The sequence below is a fragment of the Dryobates pubescens genome, chromosome 4 (assembly GCF_014839835.1).
Source record: "Dryobates pubescens isolate bDryPub1 chromosome 4, bDryPub1.pri, whole genome shotgun sequence".
NCBI lineage: Eukaryota > Metazoa > Chordata > Aves > Piciformes > Picidae > Dryobates > Dryobates pubescens.
This window is the reverse complement of record NC_071615.1, coordinates 12,859,524-12,874,978: the sequence shown is the minus strand read 5'-3', so window position 1 is coordinate 12,874,978 and position 15,455 is coordinate 12,859,524. Positions and strand designations below refer to the sequence as shown.

The 15,455-nt window shown below is 36.3% G+C and overlaps 1 protein-coding gene across 2 annotated transcripts in view; it reads right to left on the bottom strand.

Annotated features, from left to right (window-relative positions):
• ZC3H7A (zinc finger CCCH-type containing 7A) overlaps positions 1–15,455 on the bottom strand; it is a 28,458-nt gene that overhangs the window by 4,716 nt on the left and 8,287 nt on the right. For both annotated transcript variants that reach the window (XM_054180602.1, XM_054180603.1), the window contains 16 exons: positions 14,651–14,848; positions 13,952–14,110; positions 12,290–12,370; positions 12,162–12,203; positions 11,335–11,365; positions 10,533–10,813; positions 7,733–7,940; positions 7,121–7,185; positions 6,189–6,381; positions 4,374–4,535; positions 3,617–3,813; positions 3,300–3,397; positions 2,029–2,210; positions 1,445–1,521; positions 768–901; positions 302–407 (listed from right to left, as the gene is read on the bottom strand). In XM_054180602.1, the coding sequence (XP_054036577.1) occupies positions 302–407; positions 768–901; positions 1,445–1,521; positions 2,029–2,210; positions 3,300–3,397; positions 3,617–3,813; positions 4,374–4,535; positions 6,189–6,381; positions 7,121–7,185; positions 7,733–7,940; positions 10,533–10,813; positions 11,335–11,365; positions 12,162–12,203; positions 12,290–12,370; positions 13,952–14,110; positions 14,651–14,848 (2,214 nt within the window). The remainder of the gene's footprint in view (positions 1–301; positions 408–767; positions 902–1,444; positions 1,522–2,028; positions 2,211–3,299; positions 3,398–3,616; positions 3,814–4,373; positions 4,536–6,188; positions 6,382–7,120; positions 7,186–7,732; positions 7,941–10,532; positions 10,814–11,334; positions 11,366–12,161; positions 12,204–12,289; positions 12,371–13,951; positions 14,111–14,650; positions 14,849–15,455) is intronic.

The window sequence follows — 15,455 nt, the reverse complement described above, 5'->3', positions numbered from 1 at the left end:
TGGAAGCAAGTAGCATGACTGCTTTTTGCCCCAACCAAACTACCAGACCACAGGTATGTTTAAACTATTTCTGAAATGTTTACTGGACATAGTAAAAACTTAGTTAAATCACTGAAAAAGTTATTAATTCCCACTGATGAGAAAAGGCTTCACTGATAACATATGAGATCAGCACTTTTCTAAGGCTGAACTCTCTAGAAGCACTATAAACATATTCCCGCAGAGCTGACAAAACCAGTAACTAGTATCTTCCCAGTTACCCTATTTTCTTAACTAAACCATTAGCTTTAGGTTGACATACATCAAATTGCAGAGGCACTTGTTTCTTTGCAGGAAGAGGACGGATGGTCATCCACTTCTTACGTTCATTAGACATTACTAGCACCACACGGCGATCTTTGGTCCACCTAAAACCAGATGCATTCAATGAAAGAAAAGAGTAATAAAAAAAGAAGACACACTGTATACACATAAGCAGAACCAGGAAAGTGCAGAAAGGGTCTTTATAAATCTCAAATATATGATGAAAGCTTTAACTTTACTCTATTAAAACTCTACTATAACTGATAATTATAAAAAGCCCAAAACAGTCACCAAGTGCTGCTCGTGACCAATTATCAGCATAATAAAAACAGAGGATTCTTTTCTGCTTCCATATGTTTTTTTCATTCCTTGTATGGCTCTTTCCTAAGCAGTAACAATGGTCCCACAAGAGGTTTTCAACAACTGACAAAACAGTAAAATTTTCACTGTCTGATCTTACTTACGGGTGTCTGGCCTTTGCACTGCAGTATTTTTTGTTTCTGTCTGGTTCATTAACTTGACCATTTCTCCAGCACTGACCACAAACAAACTTCATCTTCAGATTAAGTGATCCATATTTCATTTGGTTCCCAAGGATCTTAAGCCAAAAAAAATAACAACAATAAAAGGTATTTTGCATCTGCAAAGCAACCCATACATAATTATAAATTCTCCCTTACAAGGCAGACTTACAACACCTCCAGGTCAGAGGTTACACTGCATGTCTTGTAAGAGTCCTGCTTGTAATTTCAAGCTAACTAACTATTTCTTAACAAATGCAATTTTTTTAACTTATTTCAGTATATGTACCCAGAAGTTGTGATGATATATGCAAACTAAGTATATAGTAGTCCTGTGTTTTGAAAAAATAATTAATTGCTGTATGGTAGCTGACTTGGAAATTATGTTTATGTTTTTTGTTCCAGTTGTGACAGAATAAACCAAGTCAAAAAGGAATTGTATAGGAGGAAAGTAAGCATTTTAATCTAAGTGGAGCAAGCCAAAGAAAGCCTTCACTGAAAGAGATTATTTCAAGACAGCATTAAAATAGTATTTCTAAAATAAGCTACATTATACACAGACATGGTAAAAGAATTATCATCAAAGTCACTGTGGAATCAATGAAAAAAAACCAAAATACCTGTGATCCATGGGCACTAGCTTCCATGTTCTGCCAGTATTTCTTTGATTCTTGAACAATAGTATCATGTGAAATACCTGTAAAGGAAGAGGAAAATTTCTTGAGTACTTTTGCCTGTTGCAGAATTATAGACATACTTAAAATGCAATGCTACCAAAGCCCCAAAGGTTTTATATGTTTTTATTTTTATATATTGCATACATATACAGACACTCATGGCTGGAACTTCAAAGAGCAGAGATGAGCTTTAATTGACTTGGGTAAAGCATGAGTGCAGCATAAACACATGATAACGCAAAAATTCAGCCTTTTGTGTCAAATCATGTCTCCTGGAGAAGCCAACTCTTACTTCAAAATAGAAATTGTTAAGAATTTGCTATCCTTGACTCTTCAGGGGCAGCTGGTAAAAAACTAACTGTTCACTCAATACTTTTTATCACATTTACATTACTGTTTATGCAATGTGCTGTATGAAAAACTCCAACAAGTGATTGTCCTGATCCCAAGTTGCTAATTTCAGAAAGGAGCCAAGGGAGAGGTGGCTCCAACAATGAAGAGTAAAGCAAGAATTTTACCAAACACACCTGTTTCTTTTTGCATTATCCAGACTTTAAGCTCTACCAGACTGTGAGCATAAAAGCATTTATCCTCTCGTAAACAGCCGTAATGCACCTCATGTCTGCACAAGTCAAGCTGACATCGAACTTGAAAAGGGCGGATTTTGGAATATTTCACCATAGTTTCTCGCAGAATATGGACAAGGCACCTGTTTCAAAAACAATTTCAGATATTCCTTACAATTGTTTTATTCCTGGGTGGAATATGTTAAGTAACCATTCCTCATGATAGCTTATTCAAATGTGTTGGTTTTTTTGGGTTGTGGTTTTTTTTTTCAGTTGAAATCAGAAAGCCAAAAAAATTTCCAAAGGAAGGAATAAATAATTATCATTTTGTGTCTGAGTAAATCAACATCACACAACAATATTCTTTTGAAATCCAGAAGTCACACAGAAGCACAGAATGGTAGGTGTTGGAAGGGACCTGTGGAGATTATCTAGTCCAATTCCCTTGCAAACACAGGAATCCATTTTCTGCAAATCATTACTGAATTCAACCTAACTGGACCTCTGGTTTCCAAGAGGGAAAGCATAGCATTTCCACTTTCAAGTATGTATCCTGGTCTAATTTGAAACACAAGTACTTACTCTTTTGCAGAGCACCATGTTAAAGTGTCGATGCATCACAGCAACAGCCTAGCTTTTAGACCTATAGCATTTCCTCAACACTGGGAAGTGGAGTACAAAGCAATTAAAATGCTCTCATTTGTGTTTCCATCACATAAAAATGCAAGTCTACTAATTCTCCAAAACTTAAATTACACTATTTCCACTATGAAGACTTTATTAACTTTCAAGGACACTATGTTTTATCAACAAATTTAATAAGGACTATGTTCTATTTCAGACACTGTAATTAAGGTAAACTTGCTATTAACTGAGTTAAAACTACAGCAAAATAAGCTAAACAGAAAACGTACAAATTCCTGTACTAATTTAACATCTCACATCTATTTAGATCAATGCAGCTCACCAGCTATTAACAAATTGACACCAAACCAAGTAAAATTCAAACACAAGGGTGGATAGCGCTATTTTTGAACGCATTGACAAGGACATAGCTCACTTCCAATTTAGTTACATGAGACAATCCTTGTTCGGTAAGTCTGTCGGACCAATACCACCAAAGTGTTAACAGTCATTTAGCAAGGAAGAGAAATTAAAGTCAGCATTAAAAAAAAGTCCTGAAACCTCTGCTTTTCCATTTGAACCTTAAAGAGATAGTATTTCAGACATACTTGTTTTCTTCAAAGTCATGCATAGCAGGGTGAGAACAAGAAGATGAGTTATCCTTGTTCCTTTTGCTTATTATTCTAGGTTTGTGATCAAAACATTTCTGGAATACAAAAACAGGTAATCATACAGTAAGTATATTATACACTTAAAAATATACCTTACCTTAAAGTTTTTAACAGACTTCAACTCATCTGCTGTCTAAAGCTAGCCAGATTACTGCTGAACATGCATATGAAGACTTGCAAAATTGTCATGCATGAACCAAAGCATTTTATTATCTACTATGATTTTTACTATGTTATTAGAAATAAAGCAGCACCTCACAAAGAAACATAAATAATCCATGATGTTCTTGAAGAAGTCGGGACACAGTCAGGTTGATTTTTCCATTTCCTCCAAAAAGAGCTTCCCGACTAAAGGCTCCTTTGCGCTCCAGTGTCCACACATCAATTTCCTCTTGGCAATATGCAAACGTGCAGTGACCTGGATATCTGCACTCCTCTTCAGCAGCAACATCTAAATAACATTGAATATGACACCAATTTTATTGGAAATTCATCTTAAAACTTCCACTACCTTACCTTCAAATTATTTTAGTAAAGAGGCTACATCTGTTGTAAATGGGTCACTTAAGTCTAGCAGACAGAAGAAAAAATCTTACACTGAATGACATGCTTTGAAAATGTAAAACTGCCCAGACTGATGCACTCCTCTGTCAGCTATCCTTTCTCTAGTCCAAGGCAGTAATGCTGAGAATGCAGAATATCCTTTGCTTAAATACATAGGTCCAAGTCATCTCACTTACATCACATGTACAGATGTATACAGCAAAACTCTAACAGTAGTAGCCCAGCACGCAGAAGCAAAGCTCTCCATGACCAAGAAGAGCACATTCTCTGAATAATCACAATGGTCACAATAGTCTCTCCTTAAGGCCTTTGAAAATGCAAACAACCTAGTCAATTTCCTTCTCCACTTCCCATGAGCAAGAATAAACCTCATTCTATACTTGACTGCAGCAAAGCTAAGCTTTGAGTTCAGGCATGACCATTTCACTCTGTACCTGTAACACATACCTTTGCATATATAATACGGTCCCACATACTGTGTCTTTGTTGGTCTTGGGCGTATTTTTTTCCATGACTTATCTTCAGAGTTTTTTATTCTGCCAATTAGAATATCCTTCTTACATTTATGTTCTAAACTGGGATGGTAAGCATAATCCAATAATTTAGGACCTGAAACAATATGAGGTAATGGCTTACACATCCATAAATTGTACCACAAGTCTTAGCATTTCCACACACAGACTGGCACGTAAGTCCAAAAGCAATGTACATGAACACACTGTATAGAATTACTACTTGTACCACCAACTCTGAAGAATCAAAAGACATTAACAGCCATGTTGAGCAGAACAGAAAAAGCTAAATACTTACAAAAGGACCTGTTTCAGCAAGAAAACTCCCATGAGTTATTTAGGGGAGGGATGCTTTGGGAAAGCAACAAATTGCTGCACTTTTTTTCAAATTCCAAATCATATGTTTTCATAAACTGATTTAAAACTTGAATTGCTTATTCATATAAACCAATGCAGATGAATTCCAAGGATCAAGTGAATCGTTCTCTTAACCTTCAACTTTTACTGTATTAGAACTGTTACTATGTTCAGAGACAAAACACATAGGTAAAAGAGCTACACAAGTGCCAAAAATATGAATTCCAGTCCCAGAACTTTGTGATTTTGGAAACAAAAAAATATGCCTAGCTTTAAACTCTGCTTTTAGGATGATACTGTAGTGAAGTTTACCACCAAAATGAAGATATCGGGGGGAAAGTTTGAAGACGAGCAGATGTTCAGTGAATTTTGCTATTTAAGGGGCTATAGAAACAAAAGTGTGACCCATTTCCCCTGGACAAGAAGCTGATGGAACAGTATAATTCCAAAAGTAAGTAGTAAAAGCAGGAGACACTGAAAGGCTTTGCTAGAGGTGCAAAGAAACAGAAGAAATAGATGCTCTGATAAAAAAAAGTGAAGCAAGGAAGGTGCTGTGTACTTCCACGGATATTTTATAGCTCCTGCTTTTAAGAGAAAGTGTTCTGTGGTTTCTCAAACATGGATTTTTCTCATAAAAGGAGTTTTAAACTAATACAAAAGTTCTCAGAACTACGATAGACATTCCCTTAATATCTCAATAAAGTCTTTATTAGTGTATCAATATCAAAGACACCTGCAACTTGAAAAGCAATGCTGATTTTTAAGATTAGTCTCAATAAAAGCTATTGCCTCTAGAATATGGCTCTGCTTAACTGCAGCAGCTGAGGCCTAAAAGATTAGTTACGTTAAAGCCAAGTACTGGTTAAGATCCTTTGAGTCGATGCAGTGGAGTTAATAATTACTACGGTTTGGAAGCCTCAAGATTACAATTTAGAATTAGTTTGAAAGAACAATAAAACAGATGGGATGTGAAGGTTACCAGGTACTTTGAACTGCAGTTCAATTCCCCATGGCCAATCAGAGAGAGTATTGCAAGTTTTTTTTAGTCTTGAGCAAAGGTGTCATTCTTCACAGTACCCTGGGGGTTGGGAGGAAAGTGAATACAGAATGTGAACGACCTTACATAGTAAACCTAGAGCCCGGGGAAAGTGTGTGGTGATCTGTGATGGCTTTAAGAATCAAGAATCTGTTAGGATAAGAAACAAAGACAAGAAGGAAACAGGTAATAGTTGTTGAAACATGTTGAATAGTTGTTGAATCATAATGCTGTACTACATCTCCAAAGAACAAGTCAAGATTAATACTGTTTAGAAGCCAACAGTATTTTAACTTGTGAGCACTAATATTTTTTTGTTTTTAATAATCAACCCAGTCGAGTCCACAAGCCCCTTACCTTTTTTGACAAAACATAACTGGCAGGCCTGTCTTAGCTCATGTGTGCCTTCTAATGGATTTCTTGCCACAAGTGCTGAAGACACAGGTATATTAGCACTTCCACTACTAAAAACATTTGAAAAATCATTTCTAGCTTGGCCAGCAATTCCCATGTAATTTTCAGACCCAAACAAACTGCTAGGTCCATTTATCTGTTGGGAGAAAGCATAGTTTACTGAATGCATATGATTAAATTTATCTGCAATTAAAATTTAACCTACTGAAATTATTATTCAAAACCTAAGGAGGACTACACACAAAACCCCACAATACAAACTTAACTACATGTCTGAAAAGGGCACATGGAGATTCTACAAAAGCTATATACCCAGCACAGACTAAGCATACAACAAGATCCAAGTACAGAGAGAAGAACAGCACTTTGCAGGCTAATTATTACTCAGCCCTGGCTCATGAGGATGCAATCCTTCATGCCACCCTTCCCTACATGATCAATGGCCAGCAGCATGGTTGAAAATACAAAGCACAACTAGAATACAGAGACCAGATGGATTCTGACACAAGGTGGTCTTGGCTCTGTTCCGATACTGTGACATTGCTCCAGGATTTCTAATATTCAGCACTCAGATCATAAGAGATTTTCTCTCTTACAGTTATTATTTCACACTTCCTACAGTATTTTACAGCAAGTTCCTCAGAATGGAAAAGTGGCTATGACAACAGTCAAATTTTATCCTTGTAAATTCGTTCTGGTGTTTCATTATGGTTGCTGTGAGCTACTATATGCTGCTTTCCAAGCCAGAATCATCTTCATGGTAAAAGAGTCATTTTTCAATAACAGAAATGTCTACTGTAAAAATTAAGATCTATGTTAAGCCTTCAAGGTGCTAGCATTTGAACTGATGTAAAAGAAAACGTGAAAATACTTACAAACAATGGGGAATTATTGCTGCTAAGTGTTGGTGTTCCATCTCTAGAAGCTGAACTTGGAAGGTCTAAAGGAATGAAAAGAAGTTTTGTTATTTCAGTTCCCTGAAACATCCTATGTACAAAATTATTTCTCATCCTTGCAAAGTACAAGTATGAATAGTTTGGGGTTTTGACAAACACTAAAGGTTTTTTTGTTTTCTATGAGTACTTTTTTCCAATTAAAAGCCCAATGTAGACATCTGGACTGAAAATCTACTAGGCAATGAGCTTCAACAAAACCATCTGATTAACACCAGTAGTAGCTTCAGAAGCGTATGCCAGAGCAATACAAAGATACTGGTGTGGTACAAAAAGGATAGCAAGATAAACAACAACTATCAAAACTGAGCAGAGTGGGCTTGGAGCATACTTATGCAGACACCAAGTAAACAAAGAGCGTTATTTATACCTCTTCTGTACAACCCACCTTCAATACCTTGAAAAATTGCAAGCACAGATCAAATGTTACATGCTAAATATTACTGAACACTTGTGAAAACTCATTTGTTAAAAAGAGAAGCCAGATAGCTCACACACACCTGTCATCATAAAAAGTTAAGACTCATTTCATACCTCTTTTTGGGTCACTGATTGAAAAGGTGCTTAATGGTGAACAAAAATTGTCCAGTGAAGAAGCTAAAGGCTGTGAAAAGATTTCTGAAAGAGAAGGTGAAGGAACAAATCCTGCATTAACTGGTAGTGTCCCCAACAAAGAGGCAGAGAAAGGTACACTAGGAGCTACACTTCCTGCAGGAACAGGTCCTCTGGCTCCTGTAGTTTGCTGAGAGAAAAAGAAATTTAAAAAGAAGATTCACACACAGCAAAAACACTTTCAAGCACACAGTCTGCAACAGTATTTATTTTAACAAAGTTTCTGTGAAGTTTTTATAATCCTATTGAAAACCAACAGTAACAGGTGGGCTACAGTGCCACAGTACTGCACCAAGCTACCATACACTTAAGAAAACTACACTAATCAATCCCCAAACAATGCCCTAATGAAAGGAGTTATCCATTAATCAACCACTTTAAAGGGTCACTTATTATCATTTTTTACATTTTCTATTAATCAGATCACAGCTGAATTTCCAAATCATGATTAAAACACAGGACAACAGGGCAGAGTAGGGAGTCAAAAATAAACATGGATTTTTTTCTAAATGAATAAAACGTAATTCAAATTGCAGTACAGTAAAGAGATAGCTTTGAAATAAATCCTCAGAGAGAATCAAATGATACCATATTCTGCAAAAACCAGAACACCTTCCCCCACCATGGAAAAGAACATATTCTTCTGTACACTTTTGTTAAGGAGATATCAAGTGGGCAAGTTTGCCTTCCTTCTCCCTGTCATCCCAAGAAGCTCCCCACCTTGACTGGAGGCTGACTGCATAGGTCTGCACAGAATTTGGCCAACATGAAACTCCCTGTTCCCCAAGCCATTAGCCTACAACTCACTCAAGATTCTACACTACACAAGACTTCAGTCTCTCTTGGAAGACTGCATTTTATCCTGACGTTTACTAAACCAAACTTCCTAGGATCTCTTAAAAATAATTACTTTCTACATTTTTCAAAATACATTCCTAAACACAAAATGCATAAACCAGAAAATTAGAAACCCAAGTGTTTATTTAAAGATTTACAGCTTCATCCACAGCTGAATGAGGAATTAAAATCCTAACTAGTCGAAGAATTAAATATGCCTCACATAACACTGCAATACTACAGGATCCAAATCACTGGTAGGGCCACAGCAGAGAACCTACTGATAAATTCAGACAAGTCTGCTCATCAGTCAATGCTCTTATTTTGACTAACAGGTGAGAAACTTGTGGCAGTTTAGGCTGGGTCCCTCCTGTTCCAGCCATGTAAGTTACACCTCCGGTGTCCCGAGGGTCCAACCCAGTAGGTGGACACAGGAAATAGCGTACTTCACAGCCATAATATCCTGCACCCTATAAATCCATCTGCAAAGTCATTCTCTTCCTCTTTCTCCCCTCCCTGCTCTCATGGGAGATGCTCCCTATCAGGCAACGATGGAGGAGTATCTCAAGGCCTCTTAGGCCTAGCTAGGCCTAATGCCAGGAAGAGAAAGCAGGGGGGAATGGGTCAGTCTCAGATCTGGCCACTCTGAGACTAGCCTAGCGGGGGGTGGGGGGAAGAAAGAGCCCTGGAGGTTTTGGGTACACCCTCAAGTGGGGAGAAGGAAGTGTTGGGAGGCTTTTGGCTGTGCTATAGGGGACTCTATCCTTTGGGATTCTTTTGTCACTATGCTTGTAGCTTCTGTAAAACACTAACTGCTTTCTATTTAAACTTTCTATCACTTTCTGCAATCCATTTGTGTGAGTGTCATTCTTTTGCCCCTCTGAGGGGCAAGAGAGGATCTGCCTGACCTCAAATCAGGACACAACCGTATGCTTCACAGACTGTTCTAGCTCTGGAGTGAGAGTGTATTAAGAACAAGTCTTCCTGTGCTTGAACTTATTTAATATCTTCTTCTGAAAAATATAAACCAGTTAGATTCATGGTCAAACTTCTTCTGGTTATCCAGAAGGTGGATCTGGACAAAACTCTGACTTGCAGAGATACTAAAGAATGCACTGGAAGACCATAGCACAGGTACTGCAAAACTATGAGCATATGCTGAACTATAGTTTCTACAACTACAGGTTGAGCAGTCCAACACACCCTCATGCTCTGAGAAGGTTTGTTTCCACCAAAAAAACCCCACAAACACAAAAACCCAACCACACTACCCAAACTTCAAATGTCTACTTTGTTTTTCATAGTGCTTCCTGGAAGTAGTATCTAGGACAAGAGGGAACAGTTTTAAGCTTGAGGAGGGCAGATTTAGACTGTATATTAGGAAAAAGTTCTTTACAGTGAGGGTGGTGAGACACTGGAACAGGGTGCCCAGGGAGGCTGTGAATGCACCCTCCCTGGAGGTGTTCAAGGCTAGGCTGGATGAGGCCTTGAGCCAACTTGGTCTAGTAGAAGGTGTCCCTGCCCATGGCACAGATGATTTTTAAGGTCCCTTCCAACCTAAACCATTCTATTATTCTATGATTCCTACTGTGGAAATACTGGTAGTAGTTTTTCTGAAGTAGTATCCCTCCCCCCACCAACCTCACTCATGTTTCCCAGCACTTAAACCCAATGTTACTGTCCTTAGAGCCTCATGGGTCCTGATATCTTTACAGCCCCACTTGCAAGAATCTGCACCTGGGAAAAACCAACCCAACTAAACACAAACACAGCTCAATGTAACCAGGAAAGGTAACTCACATTTCTCTACTAGCCCACTTGATAAAAATACAAGATCCCACTTATGAGGACAGTCTCTCGAGAAAGAAAACAAAAGAAGTCTTACCATTACACTTTCATCTGGATCAGGCACAGAATCAAGTAATTCATCAAGTTCTTCCCCAATAATTATATCTCCATCACCACAATCTAGACATGCTTCTGACATAGAGAAAGAAACATTCCCTCCATTTGCCAGCACTGCAGAAGGCAAAGAAACCTTTTCCACTTGAAGAGGCATAACAGAAGATAAAGATGGTACAGGTACTGATGACACTTTAGACACTTCAGAAACAAAGTTTGATGAAGAAGCAGCAGAAACCAACTCTTGCTTCTGGTCAGATAAATCTGAAACAGGTAAGGTAGGAATGACTGGAACTTCTGTTCAAAGACATAAAACTATCTTGCGTAACTTTTACACTGACAATGTTGGGGGTGAATAAGTGGAGAAAAAATGAAGAACTTTTAAGCAAAACCACGTGAAACTTTTTCAGCTTCCACCAACTTCCAATTCATATATACCTATATCTCAGTTTTTACATGACTCAAATTTAAAAAGATAGGAAAAGTTACAGACCCAATACTTAATTAAATCTGTTGCGCATTCTCCCCTCCCTGTTCTTCCAGGCTGAAGAGAACAGTAGGAGACAACTGCTATAGGAGCAGTTCTGATTATGTAAAGGTGAAGAGATTGAAAGGAAGTTTGGTCAGCCACTTAAACATGTAGCTCTGGAGATGAAGAGATTAGACTTTTTACCACACATCTTTCAATTGAAAGGATGGTATTTCTTAAGAACTTTCATTACAAATACAAGAAGATATGAATATCTAGTTTCCTATCATTAACATTATAACACACTGAGACTCACCTAATTCAATATCTTCTACAGAAGAAGAATTCTGTAAGTGAGAAAAGATATCACTCAGCACTTTGCACAAGAGCCATTAAATTTTTTCAAATACATATTTACAGAGTAAGCAAGTCATCAAATTTGGGGTTTATAAAATTTGAAATTTATGAAGGCTAATGGAATTTAAAGGACTTTTTTTTTTTTTAGGTAAAGCATCCATTTGCAGACTGAAATCCATTCAAAGTATCACTAGAAATCTGCAACAAACCAACCAAAGTGAAGGGAATTAAAAAGAACTGAAATAGTATCTTAAATGTTCCTATGTTTTCTCATTCATTTACAGCTAAATTGTCTACATATGAAAACTCTGGAAGATAAAAATGAACTCTTCATTACTGCTATTCAGACACATTTCAAATAGCAAGATAAATGCAAATTCATCTGCGAGTAAAGGCAAATTTGGGCAAACACATAAACTAAACACATAAATGAAAAGGGATTCTATAGCAGCACCCTTCACTTTGATAACAACGAAATAAAATGAATAATTAAACACATTAGCTATGCCCTTGCCTCAATACACTAAGTAAATATATTCATCAGACTGGATTTAATGCTTTAGTTAGCATTTATTCTACAAAGGTAACTTGAATGATAATCTTGTGCTATTCTGCCATAAATACACAACACAACTGGTCACAAAGTTCAAAAGAACCCTGAAGTTCAAAATAATAGCATCTTATATAAAAGGTTAGTTGCACCATTTTCATTTAATTGTAAAATTAGGTAACAATTTGTCCCCGCAGTTTGCATTCAGCTTGCACTTGGAACATATAAAACCTTACCTGAGCTGATACATCACTAGAAACTGCATTTGAGGAAGGTGGCTGCAATGAAAAGATATCTTCATTAAATACAAAACTGATACCCAGAGAGGGAAACCTCAATATAAAAAGCTAAAATAAAATCTTACCTTTGCTCTTACATATGCTTTCCTTATTTTTAACCCCAGTTTTTGAGCTAGTTCTTGGGTCAGCTTAATCACACTTTCATCCTGAAAGACATAAAAAGAATTTTATAATTTACAGTCAAGACATCTGTTTACAACTCAGTCTATATTTTGCAAGATCCCTACATGCAGGATGTTTCATAATGCATCTTTATTCTTTTACAAACACATGAGACCACAAGCTAACACTGAAATATGCAGCTACCCTCAAGTAAAATTACTCCAGTATATTGAGGTTTTAAAAAAGCCAGAAAATAGGTAATATCCTTCTCTTCTTTTTTATGAGAATTTAAAATACTGTTAAGATTTTCTTCAAACCCAGAGAAGTGGAAATTTTTTGTGGGTGGGTATTTTTGGTTTGTTTCAAGAGGATGTTTGTCCTTCATTGTTTCATTGTTTTGTTTTTACATAAATAGAGGGCCACACTTCTGATTCCCATAATGTCATCTACTACGTAACATTGCTGAATATTTCATGAGACCTCTGTCTTTTGGCAGTAATTCCACCACATAACTAGGAAAGTTGGTTGTATTTCAACCTGTCTTATAGTTACAACTATTCATTTAAATTATTTAAAGATTTGGGTTTCAGAATGTGTCCTACAGAAAGAGAAAAAAAAAAAGCTATTTATAAAACTTATATAAAGGCACATAAATCTTAAGCAGAAACATTCAGATCTGGAGGTGCAAAGTGAGGATCCAAAGTTACACATTTAGATAAACTGTGATGAAACCTTCTCCCTATCAAGAGGTAAACCTATGCTAAACAGTTTGTCCAGGCATTTCACTGTAATTTTCATGTAAAAAGGAAAAAAAAAAAAAAGGGAAAAGAAAGAAGGAAAGAAAGAAAAAAAACCACCAACAACTCAGAATTGTGTTCTGAGATCAGCCTATTTTGAGCAAAGCATGTAAAATTTCTATCAGCATTTTAATTCAATTCAGCAAAGCATTTCTGAAGTCACTCATTACATTTTATTTTGCATTATGAAGGGTCTGAGCCAAATTAGATTAATTTGGAGGAAACTGAAAAACAAAATGAAATGAAACCAAACAACGAAAAACCAAAACAATCACCAGCCACAGAAATCAGATCCTCATGAGCCGCATCTTAGTCTACAAATCCTTTCCTATTCTTACCACACACTGCTTGCTAATATAGATATAGCCTAAGATTAAGTGCAGAGTAAGTGATTTGGATGGAGGGCAATAGAGAGAGAAAAATCTTTTGAAGTGCTTGAAAAGCTAAAATACAGTTATCAGAACAATCAATATTGTATGTTGTAATTCCAGGTGTTTTTTTCTCTTTATGTCATGAGCTTACTTCTGACTGTACAGAATTTAAAACAATTAATTCACTGGTTCTAGAGTTTATTACGAACATTTACGGCACTAGATGCCCACTGCAAAGTGACTTTCTTTTGCTGACAGTTAACACAACTAATCAAGACCAGGGACTATAAACCCTCCTAGCAGCCTTCACTTCCATTACAAAACCAGTTCTTAGAGGAATGAGAAACATTTAATTGTATTAAAAATATCAAATAAAACAAAAATGGTCTTAATATATGTGTGTGTATTCTGTGGTAAATCTTTAAAAATAATCATCAATATTTAATAATTTACTTGCCTGTGGCACAGCAAGAGAACATTTTGCCACTGCATCATAAGCCTTCTTATAACTTCCCAGCTCATTCAAAGCTTTTGCTTTCCGATAGAGCGCTCTGAAATTGTTTTCATTCAATCGTAATGCTATCTCACAGCTTTCTAGAACTTTTTCATGCAACCCCTAAAAGGAGGGAAAAAAAAAAAGTGCTAATCAGATATTATTATCATCGAAATTATTCATTTAAACTGCCTCAGATAAAGATCTTGAAACACTATAAAACATTTACCATGGCCACTGCACACTGCATGTGTGAGTTCTGTAAGTCACCAATTTATGCTGCTAAAAACAAGCAGGGCCATCATTCATGTAAAATCCAGTAATAGTTATGAAGATAAATTAGCTTTTTCACAAGAGGTGTCTTATTCCACAAAGAAAGCAGCAGACTCAGGTGCAAACAGTAGTATAAATGGATAAAAATACTCTTTCATCAACTTCTAAGCCCAATATGACTCTTATGGTAATACTCTAGTAACTAAAAATATCTCTATGATCATACTTGTAAAAAGAAGATACTAAATAACATGCCAAAATGATGATTTGAAACATGACAATTCTCAAACCAACACTGAGAGCTTTTCACTCACTAGGAACCTTTCCACATCTACATATTCTCTTAGCACACTGCTCCCGAGAAATCATACTGTTTAAATAGAAGCTTACCATATTTGAAAAACATGCTATCCTGTTCACATGCAGCTTCTCTAAAATATCGTCAGAAACATGGATTTCTTCAGAATTAGCATAATCAGCTATGTTTATAGCTTCTGTATAATGACTCAGTGATCCTCTCCAATCACCTTCTCGATATACATCATTACCTTCATTAAAAAGATTTCTAACAAGCTCTCGTATAAATAACTAGAACAAAGAACAGAAACATCAATCAGTATCAGTTTTGTTGTTTACATTCCTTATCTCCAAATATATTTTAAATACAAAATTTATACTTGCAACTTCACAAAAATCAAAATTAAATGCACAAGTACTGGTTCTGTCAGTATTTTTCTTCTGGCACTTTTCAATCTCTAATATTCAACATCACAAAAAGTGCAAATAAAAGAGGTTGAACTACTGACAAAAGAATTACTTTGTATAAGTAGCTTCAAAGAGACAGATACATAAATATGTTTCATTCTTTTAGCAAGCAGCAGCCATAGCAACTGGCAAACCAGTAGTACACAAAGGCTGCTTTTGCAGAGCAAAAGGGTTTTTTTAATCTATAATGTGAACAATTGAATTTTATCTAATGTGTTCTCAAATCCAATTAAACCACCTACCAGTGGATAAAAATGCTACAAAGATGAGTCTGAAAATGTTAAGTCAAAAATTATGCAACATAATAGCATTTAACAAATCAAAATATGTTATGGAGCTTTGTGATTGAGGTCCTTTTATCTCACTTTTGCAGCGCTACTCCAAACTTTTCTCAGAATAGCACATTGTTTTATTCAAGTAATGCTCCAAA